At 59.5% G+C, this 20,051-nt stretch overlaps 1 protein-coding gene across 4 annotated transcripts in view; it reads left to right on the top strand.

Annotated features, from left to right (window-relative positions):
* Positions 1–16,100, top strand: part of STK40 (serine/threonine kinase 40) — a 40,121-nt gene extending 24,021 nt beyond the window's left edge. For all 4 annotated transcript variants that reach the window (XM_027059650.2, XM_027059649.2, XM_053211442.1 and 1 more), the window contains exons 5-11: positions 1,561–1,788; positions 2,686–2,738; positions 8,082–8,197; positions 11,495–11,639; positions 11,784–11,903; positions 12,341–12,425; positions 13,761–16,100. In XM_027059650.2, the coding sequence (XP_026915451.1) occupies positions 1,561–1,788; positions 2,686–2,738; positions 8,082–8,197; positions 11,495–11,639; positions 11,784–11,903; positions 12,341–12,425; positions 13,761–13,979 (966 nt within the window). In that variant the 3' untranslated portion in view covers positions 13,980–16,100. The remainder of the gene's footprint in view (positions 1–1,560; positions 1,789–2,685; positions 2,739–8,081; positions 8,198–11,494; positions 11,640–11,783; positions 11,904–12,340; positions 12,426–13,760) is intronic.
* Positions 16,101–20,051: the final 3,951 nt, after the last annotated feature.

Here is a 20,051-nt window from a genome sequence, read left to right as displayed (position 1 = left end):
TGGTATTTTCTTGTCAGCTTGATTTTCTGGATAAAATAAAGGGGAAATGCCCCCCCACTCCCATACATAAACACACTAAGGTGTTTATTATTAGATGTGCAATTAGAGACAACTCTGAAAAATCAGAGTGCTTTCCTTGAACATGAAACCCAACTGAGCGGGATTGTGTTTCTTTAGCGTTTCATCTCTGATAGCTTCCAAAGCTTGGCCCTGCTTTATGTCATCTTGAATAATAGAACCTGTGTGATTAGAAGCATTTCTGGAGTCATCTGTGTGCCAGACACTGCTAGGCCTCTGGGGAAGAGTGAACAAGAGGTGTGATCCGCTCGGAAGGAGAAATGTAGATATTCAGTCCCCAGGGGTTCCCTGGAGGCAAGCATCAGTCTGCTGGGGACCACACTGAGGGCCTCCCCAAGCTGACAGAGTGAAAGTCCCCGTGTTTTCTGTCTTACTAAATACCTTTTCAGGTCGGGTGCCTGGCTGGCTCAGTTGGTAGAGCATGTAACTCTTGATTTCGGGGTTGTAAGTTCAAGCCCCATGCTGGGTGTAGAGATTACTTAAAATAAAATCTTAAGGGACGCCTGGGTGGCTCAGTTGGTTGGGCATCCAACTTCAGCTCAGGTCATGATCTTGCAATTTCGTGGGTTTGAGCCCCGTGTCAGGCTCTGTGCTGACAGCTCAGAGCCTGGAACCTGCTTTGGATTCTGTGGCTCCTTCTCTCTCTACCCCTCCCCCCTTCTCATGCTCTCTCTCTCTCTCTCTCTCTTTCTCTCTCTCTCTCTCAGAAGAAAATAAACATTAAAGATTTTTTAGAAAACAATAAAAAATCTTAAGAAAAAAGAAAAAGAGGCACCTTTTCAGCAAGGAAAATGGGCCCAGAACTTGCTATCACATGTTGGTTACAGAACCCACTTCCTGATAGCAGGCATGGGTTGTCTTCGTCTCTCCACAACCTGTGAGGGCAGGGTGCTCGGTCCCTTTGACAGGTGAGGGGCCAGAGACGGAAAAGTGAGGTGCGCTGCCCCATGTCCCACAGCTGGGACAAGGGGGAGCTGGGGCCTGAGCCCAACCTCACCCACTGTTACATGGCTGCCCAGGAGTCCCGCTTCCATGTGAAAGCAGTTGTCTTGGACATCCAGAACACCTGACTTCCACCGCCTCAGACCTTGGTCGTGGCTGGAATCCCTGGATGTGCCGTGGAGGGAGGAATGCCATGGCCCTGGGTTTGCTGCCTGGACCCTGGGCTCGGAGCTCCCTTTGGCATTACATTCCCAGCCCCGATCCAGACCCTTTGCTTTGGCATCAGAGCACGAAACCTGAGCCTGAGCCGCTTTCACCCCAGCCCCTGGCTGGGCTTGGCCCTGGCACACAGGAAGCTGGGCATTACCGAGCGGTCCGCTGGTCCAGGCCGCCCAGGCCTCGGGCCTCCACCACCCCACACGTGCAGCCTGTTCTAGGCTCTCGTGTGTGTATCTGGCTCCAGAGGAGAGTCCCAAACCCCTGGCCCTGAACCTGCTGGCCTGCGGCCAAGCCCCCGGGTCTGCCCCCTTGCCCCCCCAGGACCGCACCTGTGAAATCGTTGAGGACACAGAATCCAGCCGGATGGTTAAGAAGATGAAGAAGCGCATCTGCCTCGTCCTCGACTGCCTCTGTGCGCATGACCTCAGCGACAAGACCGCCGACCTGATCAACCTGCAGCACTACGTCATCAAGGAGAAGAGGCTCAGCGAGCGGGAGACTGTGGTCATCTTCTACGACGTGGTGCGCGTAGTGGAGGCCCTGCACCAGGTGACACCCTGCCCCGCTGCCTGTCCCTCCTCCTCTGCCCGGCGCGTCCTGGGCCCCAGTGACCGAGAGGCCTCCAGGTCCCCCTGCCGCAGAAGGCTACACTTGTTGCTGCTGCTCAGCGAAAGCAGCTCTGGTCCCCCCCTGCCGCCCCTCCCTCCCGGCCGGGTGCGCTTTGCAGAACATCCAGGCAGAAAGCGGCCGGATGACCTGTGCGCCCAGTGGGGCACAGGGCCGCAGGCCTCAGCCCGTGTTCCTGGGGACGTGCTGCCCGGGCAGCCTGGCGGAGCACAGCATAGCAACCCCCTGGCCTCCGAGAGGCCGCCCTGTGGTCTCCCGGCGAAGGTGACAACTGTGAGGTCCCGCTCGGGCAGCCACAGCCTGTCTCTGAGCTTTTCCTAGGGTTGGGGTGTCAGGCACCCCGAGGTCCAGGTGAGGAGAGCCTGGTCTGTCCCGGGCACACAGCTTCTGCAGGCTGAGCCTGCACTGCTTGCTCGCCAGAACCGGGAGGGTTCATCTCATAGCGCAGATCCACGCAGGTGCCTGTGGTTTGGTTTTCCAGCGGGCTATTTACTGGAGGCGGAGAGAGGAGTAGTTTTCCCCACTGGCTGCTGCCCAGAGGGGAGAGAGCTGGGGGAGCCGCCCCGGGTGGGGCAGAGACTGCCTGGGTTCACCTATCACCCCATTCCTGCCCACGGTTGTTGAAGCCTTAGGATGGTCCTCACCTGCCTGTGGCTGACAAATCAAGACAAATCAAGGCTGACAAATCAAAGCCTAAAGAGACACATCATAGAGCTTTTTCCTGCCTTCCCCAACTCCTGGAGAGCCCACGTCTTAGAGGCTGGATCCAGCCATGGCCTTAACCTTCGCATTACAAACCACATGCCTGTTGCTTTCCAGAAAAACATTGTGCACAGAGACCTGAAGCTTGGGAACATGGTGCTCAATAAAAGGTAAGATTCTCTCTTCTTCTTTCTTGATGTAACCTTGGGGTTGGCACGGGCCACACGCAGCAGCTTGCCAGCACCCTACAGTGCCCCTGTGTTTCTGACTCAAAACAGCCCACTTCCCCCAGGAATCCCAGGGGGCAGGGGGTGCAGTGTCTGCTTCCTCTGCCGTTTCCCACATGGGAATATGGTGCTTGCTTAGAAGGGGAGTCTGGGGCGCCTGGGTGGCTCAGTCGGTTGAGCACCCGACTTCAGCTCAGGTCCTATCTCACGGTATATGAATTTGAGCCCGCTGCAGGCTCACTGCTGTCAGGGCAGAGCCTCCTTCAGATCCTTCACCCCACTCTCTCTCTTCCCCTTCCCCATGCGTGCGCTCTCTCTCAGAAATGAATAAACGTTAAGAAAAAAAAAAAGAAGGGGAGTCTTAAAGTCCACAGAAAGGGAGCTCTGAGAAGGGCTCCAGATGTCCTCCTTGGGCCATTCACTGTGCCTCGGGGGTGCTCAGTAAATATACAAAGGGACAAATGAATTGAAGGAATGACAGATGAACAAAATAAGGCCTTGTCACAGGTCGGGTTCCCAGGAAAGACTCCAAGATGTGTGTTCCCGAGGGTTACTAGGAGGCACGCTCAGGGGAGAGGGTGGGATTGGGGCGGGGGGAGACACGGAGCTGTGGTACAGTCACGGCAAAGCTTCAGCCTGGAAAACTCGAGATCCAGAGGGCCCCTCAGATGTCCCACATCGAGGCAAGGGGCCAGCCTGGGCATGAGGGCTGTGGCCCGGGCAGCTTACTTTGGCTAAGGAAGCTTCCCGGGAATGAATGCATCTCAGTGGTCAGAAGTCACTACTCCCAGCAGCCGGGAGAGGGTGCTCCCCCTTGGAGGGGGTCTGGGTGGCTCACCCTAGCAGCCTCGGTCAGTCAGCGGGCAGAGGGAGATCATACAAGGCCCCTGCGTCAGGCCGTCACCCCCTCAGGCGGAGGGGCCCCAGCCTTGCAGGGGCTCCGGACTTCCAGCAGGCACCACCATGACCAGGAAAGTGTAGGGCTGGGAGGGGCTCCCACCTCCCCTACTCTCCCTGGGCTGGCATCTCACCCTCGTCACCCTCTCACCTCCATGTGTTGCAGTGGCTCGGGGGGGCTCGCAGATGGTAGGCATCAGTCTCAGAGCAGAAGTGGTGTGTGTGGCAATTTGTTCCGTGACGGGGCCACCCACCCAGGCGGGGGTCCATTGCCCCCGTGAAGCATCCAGGGCCATGGCAGTCACAGGGGAAGCTGCAGGGAGATGGGCCTCTGGGGAGGAGGCATGGGGGTACCAGATCCTGCAGTGCCGGCCTGAGATGCCGTGGGGAGGATGCTGCGGACAGACATGGTTCCAGAGTCCCCGTGCGATGGGGCGCCGACCAGAAAGCACTGGCTGGGGGCCCATGGGGGAGGGCGGGGCGGGCAGAGACTCTGGCCGTCTGAGTCAATTCATGAAGGATGAGTAAAGATTGCCAGCTGGAGAAAGTGAAGCAGTGAAAACCTTACCCTGTCATGCTCCACAGGGAGGAGGGAAGGGAACTGAAATTCTAGGGCTGCTCGAACCCTTGCCTGGCCAGGTGGGAGAGTTGGGGAAGCTGTGGAGGAGCCAGACGTAGGGCTCAGGCCTGGCTCAGAGCCCAGCGCCCCCTCTTAGTTACCCTGGAGACCATGGGGATTCATTTGATGGTTTGTTATTGACTGATTTGCCCGTGTATTGAGAGGCTGCTGTGGGATCAAGTGCTTCTCTGAGCTTCCGTGTCCTCATCTGTGAAAGTGGAGGTGACCAAACCTCCCTGTAGAGATTGGCCTCAGATGTGGAACTGCCTAATGAGGCCGGGCCCGTCGTAAGTGCACCCCGTGCTAGACAGCCTGCGGCTCACTCCTCCCGCCCCCCGGGGAGACGAGGCCTGCTGGGTGTCGGGTGGCTGGTGGGGGCACCAGTGGCGAGTCCGGCGAGGCCCTGGCCTGCTGTGGGGTGTTGGCCCGGTCACCATCCCACTCTGGACCACAGGCTCACTGCTCACCCAGAGAGGGCACATCTTTGGACCACCTAAGTACATCTGGCTGCGGAGCCCGTGTCCTCCAGCCTTCCACACGACTGTGCACTGGCTCTAAATGAGCGTCCTGAGGGGGCTGTGGGAAGGCGCACTCGGGCTCCTGTGCCGCTAACCACAGCAGTCCTCCAGGCCTCTGTGTGTCCGTGGTGGGTCTGCTTCCCCCGTCACTTCTCCGGGCCCCCTCGCTTCTGGGAGTGTAGTCGGGAGGCCACACCTCTCTTGAATAACGACAGTACAGCTAGAGCAGCTCCTCCACATATGTGTCTGTCTGTCTGTCTGTCTGGTCTGCACGTGTGTGCGTGCCGGTGTGTGTTTTCCTCGGATTGAGGGGCGCCAGTACCCCGCTCAGAGCCTGTGTCTTGGCTGCACTGCCTTTAATCTAATGATCCTCCTCTCCTGGGTCTTGGGAAGGACAGAGGTTCTGGCCACCTCTTACCTCTCACGGGTGCTCCGGGAGGGGGCGGCGCGCCCGGTGCAGAGGGACCCACTCCGGACGCCACAGCCCGCCCTGTGCGTGTCTGCGGGCACAGCCCGCCCCTCTCGCGTGCACCCTCGCAAAGTCCAAGGCCGACCTGGAGGAGCTCCAGCCCTCGCCTGCCCGTCAGGTCTGGCCCTGACACCAGCTGCAGAGGCAGGGAGCCAGGGAGCCAGGGAGCTGGAGGCCTCTGCTCTGGCAGAATGGAGCGCTCCCAGGGGAGGAAGCGGGGAGAGGTGTTTGCAAGGCAGCTGGAGTGACGAGTTCACCCTGCTTTGGAGAGAAGGCAAGGGTTGGAACCTGAAATCCCCTTTTGGGGTTATATGAGGTCTGCTGTGGGTTCTCTCTCCTTCCTCCTTTCTTTTTGGGTAAGCAAGTTGCACACCAAGTTCCTAGAAAAGGAGAAAAACACTGGTAGCCCGAAGGGTCATAACTAAAGAGTGACTCACGCAGAGCAGATCCTGCTGATGCAGAGCTGCCTCCCTTCGCTCCCGCTGCCCTCGCCCCCTCCTGCCAGGACGAGCCTGGGGGGTCTGGGGGCTCCCAGGGATGTGGGCGCCTCCCACCGACTTGGGTGGTGGGGGCAGGGCAGGGGAGCATGGCCAAGCTTCGGGAGGTCTCGGAGCTGACTGTGTGGCTTCCCGTGGGACAGACTCCAGACCCTCGGCAGCGTAGGCCGGCTCGGCCCTGCTGCCCGCCGCACAAGGTGTCCTCAGGCCCCACCAGCCTGGCCCACGCAGGGGACATCAAGGCCTGCGGCACAGTCACTGGGAAGCACAGCCTGCACTGCGCTCCGGGGCCTGTGGTCAGTGTGGCTCCCCTCACCTGCCGCCTCAGACCACCTGCCGGGGTCTCCCATGACCAGCCCCTGCCAGGCGTGCCCACCATCTGAGGAGGAAAGGATAATCCGAGCTGGCAGCTAGCACTCAGATACTAGTCCCCACGCCCAGGGCTGCATGCTTTCCCTGGGACTGTCTTCTTGTCACATCCTAACACGGTCCTGGGAAGTGGGTGCTAATATTCTGTTTGACAGATGAGGAAACTGAGGTTTCCTTCATCAGAGATTAAATAACGTGCCCAAGGTCTCACAGCCAGGAAATGGCCACGCTGGGCCTGGAACTGGGGAATCTAACTCCCCAGCCCACCAGACGCTGCCCTGAGCAGTCCCCTCCCAGGGCCTTGCGCCTGAGAGATCCCCTGCAGGATGCGTGTCCAGCTGCCATCTGAGCAGAGGGGAAGAACGCAGTGCTTCCTCTCCGTGGGGGCCTTGCCGAAGCGCAGCCCCATGTTCAGGGCAGTGACGTGGGCGGTCCAGAGCTGGAGCAGTCCGCTTCTTGACGTGGTGTCCTTGGCCAGACCCTTGGCCCGCACGCTCAGGCTCTAGCCGCCCCTGGGAGCCACCAGGCAGATTTCTGTGGCATCTGACAGGGCAGGCCTGTATGCAGAGCAAGAGTCGGAGGTTTCTGTTTGGAATGCAGAGGACAGACTAACCTTTGTTTTGTACCAAGCCTTTTGCCAGCAGAATTCCCCGAGATAGCTGAAGGGCCCGCACAGCCTCTTGGTCACAGCTCCCGGGGAATTCCGTGCTCGGGTCCGCACAGCCAATACCTCTGAGCCAACCCACTCTTCACCCTTGAGACTCATCTGGCAGCCTGAGGACCCCTCGGGGCTGCCCTTCCTGCCATCCTCCAGCTTCTCTGCCCAGCCACCGACATGGAGCCCTCTGTGGGGGGCGAGGCGCCCTGCCTCACTGGCCCTCCCCTGCCTACCTGCCCACCCCCACCCCCACAGCCAAGGTGTGGAGTAAGGCGTCCTCCCTGGGCCACTTGCTTTTGTGCACATTGCGAGCTTCATGAAAGGATCAGAGCCCTAAGCTCCTCTCACTCATGATTCTCAGATAGGGGGTTCTGTGGTCTTCTAGGTCAGAGGAGGGTATGAAGCACAAGACAAGGGGTGAGTTAGCTTTGATGGAACTGAAGGGAAATTCAGGGGCAGGGCACTGGTCAGGGACACATGGGTACCAACTGGTGTCAGTCCAGAGTACAGGCTCTGGAGCCAGACAGACCAAGGCTTGGATCCTGCTCTCTAGCCATGTGACCCTGGGCCAGCCCCTTTATTACTCTGTGCCTGAACTGCATCATCTGTGAAAATGGGACAGAGAGGAAGTCTCCCTCGTAGGCTTTTATGAGGGGTGACTGCAAACAGTCCACAGCAGACACGCAATCCAGGGCCTGCACCTGCTGAGTACTCCACAAGCATTAGTTTTAGTACTGCCTGTGATGCTGATTGACAATGACAAGGGTGATGACCAAAGGGATCAGCAAAAGGGAACAAAGCCAGCACGATGGGTGGATTCCAGAGCCCTGCTGGACTTACTTTCCTTTGTGTATAAATGAGGGAGCTGAACTAAACCTCTGGTCATTCCAAACCAGATGTCACGTGAGGTTGTTTTGGGAAATCTCTGAAATTGTTCCGAGTCCTAAACTGTAGCCCCCAGGCTCAGCCGGGGCAGTGGTTCCCGGGAGTACTTCTGGAGCACTCACCTGGTCAGAGTGACTCATTCCTCTGATCTCAGATGCCCAGGGGACAGCTCAGGTGGTGACAACCAAGGGCAGCTGGCTCGTGTCAGCACCCCCGATGGCACTGCTCACACAGCCGTAGGAAGGCGGTGGGGGCCAGGGGAGCAGAAGAAGATGTGGGTGGGATTCCTTTGTTCCCTGGATGAGAGGTGGGGCAGCCAGGTGCCCGCGGGTACAGACACGGAGGTTTGTTCATTCTCTGCCCCTCTCTCCCAGGACGCATCGGATAACCATCACCAACTTCTGCCTCGGGAAGCATCTTGTGAGTGAGGGGGACCTGCTGAAGGACCAGCGGGGGAGCCCCGCCTACATCAGCCCAGATGTGCTCAGCGGTACGTGCGGTGTGCCGGGCAGCGGGCCCCGAGGCCCCCACCCAGCCGGGGTGTGCAGCAGTTGGTTCCTTTAGCCAGGCGGGTCTGTGGGCAGGCCTGCGCTAGGTGCGCTAGGTGCCGGGGCTTCGGTGGCGGTCCAGACCAGTACTGTCCCTCTGTGTGCGAAACTTGGGGCCTTATGAGAGAGGAAGATGGTGACCCTCACACCGGTGCCTGGTTAATTACTCTCTGAGATCAGTGCTTGGAAGGAATGAAACATATTTCTGTGAGTGTGAACAATGGGTACTTGAAGGACTTTCCTGAGGAAGTGACATTGGAGCTGTGATTGGAAGGATACAGAAGCACTCGAGGGGGTGTGACTGGGCAGAAGAGCACAGAGCAAAGCTGGAGGGCCGTGTGGCTGCTGCTCCGAGAGGGAGGGGGGTGGGGCAGACCAGCAGGGCCTGAGCGAGAACATCATCCCCTATTTCAAGTGTAAAAGGCAGCCACTGAGCAGGTCTTTACCCTGTGCCACCGTGAGTTTGCATTTCAAAGACATCTTTCCCTTTGTTCTGTCCCTGCCTTAGTTGGTTTGGCTCTTCATTTGTTCCTTCCTTCCTTCCTTCCTTCCTTCCTTCCTTCCTTCCTTCCATCCTTCTTTCCTTCCTTCCTTCCTTCTGCCCGTATTTACCAAGGGCCTACCCCATAGAAGGCCCTGTTCTAGACACTTCAGATACAACATTGAACAGGCAGACAGACATCCCTGCTGCCACGGATGGTGAGCTGACTTTCTGATGGGGCTGAGACAGATAACACACAAAATGAAAAAGCCAGCTGTGTACTGACTGCCTCCTGATCGTATTGCTAAGCGCTAGGCGCTATGCCCAGCACACGACACGCAGTATCTGTTTAGAGCCACACAGCTATCCCGTGAGGAAAATATTCCAAGTCCTTTTTTTACAGATGAGCAAAGGCTAGGAGAGATCAAATCTCTTGCCCAAAATCAGAGCTAATGGTAAACAGGAGAACTGAGGCTCCAGCCCAGGGCCGCCTCCTGCCCAAGCCCATGTCCGACTGGGCTTTCTTTCCTTTCCCCTGCGTCCTTTGCCACATCGCATCTCTGAACCTTAGGGAACCAAGGGCTCCACATCAGTTCCCATCCATTCCACACGGGGCTTCCGAGGTTGCCTCCGGGGCCGTCATGCCCGGCACGCACGCACGTACCCCTCCTCGTGGTGACAGAGCTGCCCCTTCCCAGGCCATCACGTCCTTGCGGGGAGCAGGCTGCCATAACCCACCAGAGCATTTGCAACACCTTGGAGGCCTCCCCCAGCTGAGGCCTCTGCTGCAATGCCAGGCCCCTCCCGGGCAGCGCTGCCACTCTCCAGGACCTCGGGCTTTGGGTTGGAGTCACTGTGGCCCTGCTAGAGGGATCCAGGCACCACAGGTGCACCCCAAATCCCTGGGGACCGGCCCAGCCCGGACACCCTCCTCGAGACTCCCCAGCTCATCCCTGTGGGTGGCAGAGCCAGGATGATGAACCGGGCCTGTGACGTGGGGCCTGTGACTGTGTGGGCTGGGGGCAGAAGGGGCCCCCAGAAGGGGCAAGAGGCCCTTGGCCAGGCCTGCTCAGCTATGCCAGGCTAGCGTGTGCAGATACTGCCTGTAGCTGCTGGTGGCCTGTCTCTGGCCCTTCCGGATTCATCCAGTCTTGGAGGATAAAACAGGAGCCCAGTGCTTCAGAGAGAGCCCTGGACCAGAGACCAGAGACCTGGCTTTCAGCCCCCTTCTCCTCGTGGGTTAAAGGCAGAACGCATCGCCGCCTCCCCTCCCCGTGTGGTTAAGAGGATGGAGCAGGAAGATTAGTTACTTACATGTCCTGCCCTCTGGGCTCAGAGCCGAGGTCAAGGTCGGCCACTTCTCTTCTGTGTGCACAAGATCACCCAGGCTGCTCTTCGGCAGGGCCGGGGTGACACAGCCTTGGAGAAAGCGTGGCAGAGGCTCATCCCCACAAAACTGCCTGCCGCACCAGCCAGGGCAAAGAGACACTCACTCCCCAGGTGGCCCTGTGAGGCCGGCTTCCTGTCCCATTTTGCAGACGAAGGAACAGACTAGATGAAGGAGGCCCGTGGAACAACACTTGTGTGCACAGGTGCCATAGACGCCCATTGGTTAAGCCGCTTGTCCCTCAGCGGGCCTGGAGAGACCTTCAGAACCAGTATCTCCCATCCCAAAGGTGTCTGTGGCCACCCAGGCAACTTCAGGACCATCCAGGGATCCTGGATGTCCAGGAGCTGCCTGGTACCCAGGAGGTGACACTGAGGCGCCTGGCAGCATTTCTTCCATGCCCTTGGGGGGCTGAGTCACATTCTGGGGTCTGGGCTGCTGCCGAGTCAGCTGCTGTGCCAGACAGAATGCTGTCCAAGGACCAGGTGGGCGGGGAACTTTGAAAGGCCTTGGTTCTGTTTTGTTTGCGGGAACAGGTCAGGCAGTGACTGGCACGGGAGGAGCTTGAGCACAGGTGGGTGCGTGGATGGCTTGCCCCGAAAGAGGGAGGAGCAGGGCTTCTGTGGCCGGTCGTGTGGCCTTGGACAAGTGACATCCCCGTGCCTTGTTCTAGAAAAATAGAGACAATATTTAATTCATGGAGTTTGATGGAGACATAATGAAATAAAAGCGTCTCTTCCAATGCTGTTACAACGTGGATGCTCAGTTAAATGTCTGCTCCCTTCTATTTTGCAGGGACGGAAACTAGCACAGAGAGTTAACTAGATATTCATTCCTTTAGCAAAATATTTGGGTCCGTGCTAGGCACCGGGGCTCAGCGGTGAGCCAAGCAGAGAGGCGCCTGCATCTGAGAACTTACCTCCTTCTAGTGGGGAAGATGAGGGAGGGGATCCTTACAGATTGGGCTAAGTGCTTTGGGGTGAGGGGATAGTGATTGGGGTGGGATGGCTAACTGGTCCCGAACCGGGTAGCTCTTTGTTCTACACACACTACTGGCCACCTGCTCTGTGAGCTGCTTTGCTGGGCGCTGGGGCCACAGACCCAGGCCCAGCCCCCAGGAGCTCGCAGCCTGGCAGAGCAGGGCCGGTGTGCAGGTGGGTGGCCTTCGCAAGGCCCAATGTAATCCCTTCTCTTCCGGGAGTCACTCCAAGGTGGGGCATCAGCCTGCGTGGAGGTAGAGGGGGAGAGTGACAAGGTAGAGGGGTCCCATGGGTGGGATTTCAGGCAGGTGGCTGGTAGGCTGAGGGAATCCCAGCACTTAGCTCTTCCCCGGCTGTGGGCTGAGCGTGTGCGTGTCCATGTGCCCCACAGGCCGGCCGTACCGGGGCAAGCCGAGCGACATGTGGGCCCTGGGCGTGGTGCTCTTCACCATGCTTTACGGCCAGTTCCCCTTCTACGACAGCATCCCACAGGAGCTCTTCCGCAAGATCAAGGCCGCCGAGTACACCATCCCTGAGTGAGTCCTGCTCCCTGGGGAGGGGAGGGAGGCCCAGCCCTCAGGCTTGAGGGACGGGAACAACAAAGTGAGACTTGGAGTCGTGGGTCACAGAGACCCAGCACCAGCCTGCACCGCCTGAGCCCTCTCCCTCTGCCACATCAGGGACGGGCGGGTTTCTGAGAACACCGTGTGTCTCATCCGGAAACTGCTGGTCCTTGACCCCCAGCAGCGCCTCGCCGCGGCCGATGTCCTGGAGGCCCTCAGTGCCATCATCGCATCGTGGTAAGCGGGCAGGTGCTGGGCCAGGTGGAAGGCTGGGTTCTGCCCGGCCTTAGGCACTGCCCATCCCATTCGGAAAAGCAGCCTGAGGTTGAGCCTGCTTCTTTGCCAGACAGAGTCAGGTTTCCAGATTTTCCCCATGGGCAAGATTGGAAGTGTGCCGGCAGAACTCAGGGTCGAACATCTCCTGCATGCCAGTTAATACCAACTGTGGGATTGGCATTATCTGACAGCCTGTGACAGAGAGATGTTCCCCCATTATTGGATGAGAAAACTGAGGCTTGGGAACAGGTATTCATGTCAAGAACTTGCTGAGCTGTGATCCCCCCAGGTCTGTCTCAGAGCAGTGGGGACCTGGCCTTTCTGGGCTCCGGCCAGCGGGCCTGGGGAGCAGGGGCCAGGGCTGCCCGCGGCCAGCCCGACTCGTCTGTCCCCTGCAGGCAGTCCTTGTCATCTCTGAGCGGGCCTTTGCAAGTGGTTCCTGACATCGACGACCAGATGAGCAATGCAGACAGCTCCCAGGAGGTGAGTCGGGAAGGCCAGATGGGCCATTACCCAGTCCCAAGGGACCAGCGTCCCGGGAGGACAGGCATGGCCGGGGCAGAGATGGCAGCTCCCGGCAGGCCATAAGGCCGCCGTGGCCTCAGCCTTATCCTTTGACGTAGGAAAAGGACACTTAGGTCCTCCGTCTGAGCTGCCTGGGGCCTGCCTTGCATCCGGCTCGGTTGGCAGCCGTGCAAGAGCGCCGTGGGGCAGTGGAGGTGGGGGCCCCGCCTGGCCCTCTCTCAGCTTCCTCTTGCTGCCCAAGCCCTGGCCCTGCTGTGTGCTGGCCCTTTAAACAGCCACATTTCTCTGCCTCTGACTCACAGAGTCTCTCTCTCTCTCAGCCTTTCTGCTCTTCCCTTTCCAGATGATTCATTTTCTCCCAGTTTTCTCTCATTTCCTGCTCCCTGCACTGGAGAAAGTGCCGGGCCTGGGGTGGGGGCAGAAACCAGGGCCCTAGACAGCCGCTGGCAGGTGATCTTAGGGTGCCCCCTGGAGGGCAGGGCTCGGTGAACCCTGAGAGGGCTGCCGTAAGGCCCCTCCCCCCCCCCCCAACGGCAGGAGGAGCCTCCTGGGACAGCACGGGAGCCCACTGACCCTTGAGGAGAGAGTCGCAGGCCCTGCCCCGCCTAGGTGCCACCGCCCCCACTGCATTCCAGTGGGTCCTCCCCACAGACCCGGGCGGCCCGTGTCCTTATCCTCCTTTCATGAAAGAGGAAACTGAGGTTCAGAGAGGTGAACTAATCTTCCCAGTCACACAGCTCAGAAGTAGTGGAGCTGAGACTTGACCCCAAGTTCCAGTCCAGAGCCCTGCCCTCCCCGTGTGATGACCAGCATGGGGACAGACCACTTCGGTTTGCTACCGTCTGCCTGGGTGCTCCAGGCTCACCCAGGTGGTGAGCCCCCAGCCCCAGACCCCTCTTAGCACTTGACTTGTATGGGCCCCCCCCCCCCGGCCTCTCGAGACCGCCTCTGAGGGGGGACTCCTGCCCCTCTTCACAGCTGAGGAAGGTAATGAGACCTCTCCCAAGGTCAGTGGGTTAGGATCGGGGTGGGGGTGGGGGGGAATCCGGCTCACACCCCAGCCCTGTGCTTCAGCTGGGGCGACCCCCAGGACGGCCAGCAGGCTAGGTCCAGGCTGGAGGGCTTCGGGGACCCAAACTGCAGGCCACCCGGCCAGACGCGGTCCAAGGGGCTGCTGCCTGGAGAGGGCAGCCTCTGGAGCTGAGTCACCTAACACAGGCTCCCTGCTCTTCTCTCCCCCTCCACCTCTCTCTCTCTCTCTCTCTCTCTGTGTGTCTCTGTCTCTGCCCGAAGGCGAAGGTGACCGAGGAGTGCTCCCAGTATGAGTTTGAGAACTACATGCGGCAGCAGCTGCTGCTGGCCGAGGAGAAGAGCTCCGTACACGAGGCCCGGAGCTGGGTGCCCAAGCGGCAGTTCGGCAGCGTGCCCCCCGTGCGGCGGCTGGGCCACGACGCGCAGCCCATGAACCCCTTGGACGCGGCCATCCTGGCGCAGCGCTACCTGCGCAAGTAGCCCCCTCGGGCAGGGCGCCAGCACCACCCGCCAACCTCTTCCCGGCCCCCCCCCCCCCCCGGCCCCCCGGCAGGCGGCCCGAACTCTCTCCCAGGCCGCGGCGGGGACGGGGCAGGGACAGCGCAGGTCACACAGGGGGTCAGCAGAGGTACCACGAAGCTACCTTGGGAATGATTGCTTGATTGTTTGGTTTTTTAATCTGAGAAGCCTAGATAACTAATCTGCTTTTAATCATGACGTTTTAATCTACCTCTGGCTCTTTAACCATGCTGTCTCTGGACTGAGTGAGAGGGAGGAGGAGGGAGCCTGCCCACCGCCCAGCGGCCCGGCCGGGGCGGCTGTCCCCCCACAGACAAATAAGCTGAAGGCGCAGCTCGCTGCTGGCTCCCAAAACGAACGCCCACTCCCCACCGCCCTCCCCGGCCCCCCCACCCCCAGTCTGTTTCCATCCCTCCCCTTCTGACCCCGGGCCCCTCAGTCCAAGCTTTGGAAAACCTTCACCTCATCTTAAGCAGAATTCAGATATATTTATTTTTGTACTGAAACCAACTTCTCTCCCATCTCTAGGTGGCTCCGCCCATGGCCACTGCCCGCCCCCCCCTACCTGGCTGGACAGCAGGGAGTCCACCGCCCACAGATGGGCCCCCTCCTCATCCCCCAGGCTCAGAAGCCCCTTCTTGCCGCCCCCCCACCTCCAGCCCACCGGTCCCTCCTGTTTCTGGTGATGGGGAGGCCTTTCTAGACTTGGTTCTCTTTCTCCCATCTCAGTAGCTTCTCTGAGGTGCTGTACACCCTCGCGTTAACCCTGGTTTCCTTCTGCACCCCTCACCGTGGTACCGAGGTGACGTTGACAGATGTGAAAGGGGTGCCTGGTGGGCGGGCGGGGAGGGGCGTGCCGGGCTGGCCATGAACAGACGGGCCCTGCCCGCACGCCCTCTTGCTCCCCACACCCCTCTGTGTTCGCAGAGCGGTGGGGACATCTCCCCTCCTGTTCTTCCCCCATAACGGATGGGGTGTCTCTCCCAGCAGACCCTGGCCAGGCCCCTTCATGTGGGCCGTGGGGCTTGTGGGGAGAGCTGCAGGGCCTGGGGGGTCTGCCTGGCTTGAGAACAGGCCTGTTGCCCTTTTTGAGCCGAGATTTTGAAGTGGATGCCCGTCTTGCCAGAACACTGTTCTCACCAGAATGCCCTTCCCTCCCGCTCTCCCTCACTGGACTTGGCCTTGCCCAGGGCCAAGCAAAGACCCCTCCTCTGGCCTACCCCCTCCAGGCACCCCCGGAAAGGCTGAGTGTGCACTTCCAGGCAGCCCTGGGCCCCTCAGGTCCTTCCTGTCTGTTCTCGTTCCCCAATGGGGAGGTGACCGCGGCCTGTGTGACCTTGTTTCCCAGAGTGTGAGCCGCCCCCCCCCCCAAAAGCTGACTCACTGTGAGTGACTTGGGCAAGTTCCCAAACCTCCTTGTGCCTCAGTTTCCCCATCTGGAAAAAATGGGGCCACCTCTTGCCAGCAGTAGCAGGGCCGCCCATGCCCCTTCCTCCCCATGCCCCCATCCCAGCACTTGGGCGCCTCATGCCTCTGCCTCAGTGGGTCTGTGGGAGCCCGCCTGAGCCCAGCACTTACTCCCCCTGAGCACGAAGCCCTGCCTCTATCGGCTGGCCAGCGGCTGAGAGCCAGGGCGTTGTGCTGCAGGGGCAGGGGATGTCCTCTTTTCTATATTTATTTCAAAAAGTCTCCCAAGGGAGCAGAAATGCAGTCTGGCCTAGGGCTCCCAGCCCCTGGGACTGTCCTCCTGTGAGGGTCTCAGCCGGGACCCTGCCCAGACCCTCCGGGCCTTCTGGCCACGTGCCGGCTCTCCCCTCCTCTTCAAAGCAATACCCTCCGGGTCTGCAGGGCCTTATCAGACCGGCTGGGCCTCCGGGTCAGCCCACGTGTCTGATTGGGTTTGTGTCAAAGCAAACGGGAGGAGGCTGGGCCGGCCCTCACTGGGCGTCACACAAGGGGAGGTCCTGTCGTAAAGACAGAAAACAAAACAGAAAAAGTCACAAAAAAGTTTGTATAAAGACATATTTTTGTACTACACGGGGACTCTTCCTGCATGTCAGCAATAAAACTTCCTGACCTGGAGCCGGTGTGGCCTGTACTGTCTGCTGTTCTTGCCCTTCTCACCTGTGTGTCTGTGCTCCCCGCCCCCCTCCCCCCCCCCCAGCCAGGCAGCGCGGGCTTCCTGCAGCTCTGCCCCCCCCTCCAACCCAGGACAGCACCCCTACCCCCAGTCGCCCAACCAGCGCCACCGCCTGGATGGGGGACCGGAACTCCCCAGGGGGTCTGCGACCCACTAGTGCGCACCCCCACCGAGTGCCCCAGGGGGCTCTCCCTGCTTGGCCTGCTCAGGACCGGTGCAGGCAGGAGGCAGCCCGGAGCGGCCGCGGCTCACAGAGTAGTGATGTGGGAGCAACCATCTGGGGTCGGGGGGACCTGGCCAGCCAGACTGCCCATGCGCCCACAGGCCCATCCAGGGCAACTGGGGTAAGAAGGGCCAGGCAGGCCTTTTCCTGCACTGCCCTCCCCCCTCGCTCCCTTCCATAGGAAGCCACGGGGCTTCCTTCCTTCCTTCTTTCCTTCCTTCCTTTGTCTGAATTTAGACTTTGCGGATGGAGCACGGAGCGGTGACGCTGGAGGTAGGCTGGCCCCTCCCTCGGCACACCACAGTGCCCCGGAAGACGCATTTCTATGTTGGGGAACCCGCACACAAGAGGAGCAGAGCTCCACGCCGAGGAGCCCCCTCCCAGTCAAGCATCCACACGGCAAGAGTGAGAAGGCCCTGGGTCTCTACAGGTACTCAGAGCCGCCTCCAGCCCCTCGCCCCTACCCTCCACCACGCCCACCCGGCAGCCAAGTGGCTCCCACCTCCCTGGTCACTCCCAAGTCTACACACATTTCCCCCGTCTCACCTGACCCATAACTTGGCTGTCGAGCTGTCCGGATGCTCGGCCAGAAGGCACGCCCGCCCCCAGCGCGCCATTGCCGCACTCTGGCTCTGCCGGCGGCCGCACCTGAGCCTCGTCCCCATGTCCGCCTCCTTTCTGTCCCCCCACCTGATCAGCCTCAGTTCCGTGAACAGGTGTCTCCTGCGCACACGCATGGATCAGGCTTTCCACTCACCGACACAGGCAGGGACTCTGTTTTGCTGACTAGCGTGTCCCCCGCACCTAGACCTGGCTTGGTGTGCAGCTCGCGCACCAGAACTGTTGGTTCGTTGATCTAAACTTATCAGATGGCCCCTCCGTTTTTATTGTGAGCCCTGGAAGCCACAGAAGGGGAAGGTACCAGAAAGGTGGGGGGGGGGGGGTGGCGATCAACAGCCTTCTCTGCTCCTGAGAAGTCCAACAAGAACTGAGAAGTTTCTATCAGCTTTAGCTACCTCGCGGTCTCCAGCGTATCAGGGAAGGCAGACTGGAGCTGCCCAGCTCTCTGAGGTGGGGAAAGGAGGGAATGGAGTCTCGGTGGCTCAGTTGCTCAGGTTCCAAAACCAGCCTTGCCTTGACTTCTTGCCCCTCCTGCAGTCCTAACCCACTGCTAATCCTGTCACCAGCCAGGCAGAATCTGACCACTTCTCCCAGCCCCTCCTGTTGCTTCCTGCTCTCCCCGCTCCCACCCTGCCCCTACAACAGCCCAAGGGCCACACGGCAGCCAGAATGAGCCTTTGGGAAGTCCGATTTTGTCCCCCTCCTGCTGACACCTCTGATGGCTTCCATCCCATGCAGGATAACATCCAGATGTCTGTCTGTGTCTTAGCTCCACACCACAGGGCTCTACGCCTGGCCTCCCTCTAACTTGTGGGCCCCCCACCCCTCCTCACTCCCTGTGCCAGCCACACTGGGCTCCTTGCTGATCCCAAAGGACGGTTCCACCTCAGGGCCTTTGTATAGGCTATTACTTCTGGAAGCCTCTTGCCCCAGATACTTACATGGCCCCTTCCCTGGCTTCCCTCTGCTCAAAATGTCACCTCCTCAGAGAGGCTGTTCCTGAACATGTGGCCTTCTCTAACCCCTCACCCTGCTCTGTGTTTCTCCACTGGGCTTATCACAGCCTCGTATCAGATCCTATATCGGATTATTAGTTATATCTGTCTTCCCTCCTCAAACGCTGAGCTCCATGAGGGCAGGACTCCTTGCTGTGCATCTGTGTGGGGGCGAGGGAGTTGGGGGGAGCTTATCAGAATGACAGGGGTGCTGCTGGCATTTGGGGGGGGATGCGGAGACAGCCCCACAAGGCAGGCAGATTCCACATCCTGCACATGAGTGAAAAGTTGTTTACAATGACCAGAGCCAAGAATCTAACTCCCTCTTATACATAAACACAAAGGACTGGCAGACACATAACATACACTGAATCTTCTGGGAACGCAACCCCTGTGTAAAAGTGGAGGAAATCGGTACTCGGTCTTGTTCAGAACTTTACCAAGAGCCCTTCACCGTTTCCGCGACACCACCGCAATGTCCCAGTGCCTCAGAGCTGTCACCTGCCCGGCAATTGACCCTGTCACAAACACAGACCATTACCTTTCGTTAATATTACGTTGTATTTTTAATTAGATGTGGAGGTGGGTATATTAGCCATAAGTTTCGTTTCAGGGGCATAAAAGCAGCAACATAAAATATGGGGAAAAGGCGGCTTTGGGCCTGACTGGGTGGAGAACCGTGACCTAAAACCGCCCCGTGGAAGGCTGGTTGGGAGCTTGGGCTCCGAAGTTCACGTCCAGACCCCACCCCTGACAGCCACATGACCACACACACGTGCTTGACCTGAGCCTCACTTTCCTCCTCTGTACCATGGGAATCATGCTACAAACTACACACGGTTACCGGGGGATCTGAAGGTGAACGTGCACATAGCACTTTGCCAAGTACCAGCTACCGGGAGGGCACTCGTACCCATAACTGTTACTGTTCATCGTGCAAACTCCACTGTGCCCTCTGCCCAGCAGCTGTCCCAGGGCTAAAGGGTGTTCAGAGGGCTGGGCAGGTTTGAGGAAGCCATCGGTTGGTCACCTTCTCTCCTCCGTCTGAGACCTAATCAGCTCCTGAACCCCTCAGTGGGGAGGCCCCAGTGTCAGGAATAGAGCTGCTGAGGCCAATCGCCAGCTCGGCCACTGGGGAAGGGGGCAGGGTCGTGTCTCGCGTGGGGCTTTGAAAACGCCAGCCCCCCTGAGATCCCTCCCAGAGGTCTGTTTCTCTCAGTCCCCTGACCTCCCATCAAGACCTGTCTTGGGGCGCCTGGGTGGCTCGGTCAGTTAAGCATCCGACTCTCGATTTCAGTCGGCTCAGGTTATGATCTCACAGATCCGGGAACTCGAGCCCCGTGTCAGGCTCTGTGCTAACAGTGAGGAGCCTGCAAGGGATTCTCTCTCTCCCCCTCTCTCTGCCCCTTCTGTGTGCACACACGTGCCCTCTCTTTCTCTCTCAAAATAAACATGAAAAAAAAAAAGACCTGTCTTTCCTGTGTTTCATCTTAGGATCACTCTCTGTGCCTCCCAAGGTGACAAATTTCAAGTGTCACAGGCTGACAGGAAAGTGGAGAGGCAGCCCGCCAGCGGGCAGGGGGGCAGGCCTCAGGTCAGAGGCCGGCAGACAGGGCGGAACGTCAGGTGGACCGACGGGAGGCACGCCAGGCCGTGATACATGCGCAGAGACCCGGGCAGCACAACAGGAAAACAGGCGGCTGGGGAGACCCGCGGCCAGGCTGGCGGGCAGCGCGAGGCAGGCCGAAAAGCAGATAGGCAGGTGGCCAGGAGGGCATGAGGGCTGTGGGGATGGATGGCCTTTGGGCACATCCCCCGGGGCCACCCCGAGCAGCCCTCAGCCGCTTTTGAACCTTTCCAGGGCCAGGCTGCTGCTTCTCCCACCCAGCCGAGCCTGGCCACACGCAACCCCCGCCTAGGGAAGGCGGCGCTCTGGGCCCAGGAACCGGCTCAACCCCCACTCTGCTCCAGCCTGGCCGCCTGCTTCCCCAGGGCCGAGTCACGCCTGACCCACTCCAAACACACAAGTCACACACCAGTCCAGCTACAGACAC

The sequence above is a fragment of the Acinonyx jubatus genome, chromosome C1 (assembly GCF_027475565.1).
Source record: "Acinonyx jubatus isolate Ajub_Pintada_27869175 chromosome C1, VMU_Ajub_asm_v1.0, whole genome shotgun sequence".
NCBI lineage: Eukaryota > Metazoa > Chordata > Mammalia > Carnivora > Felidae > Acinonyx > Acinonyx jubatus.
The sequence above is the reverse complement of the archived record's forward strand: the minus strand, read 5'-3'. Positions and strand labels throughout refer to the sequence as shown.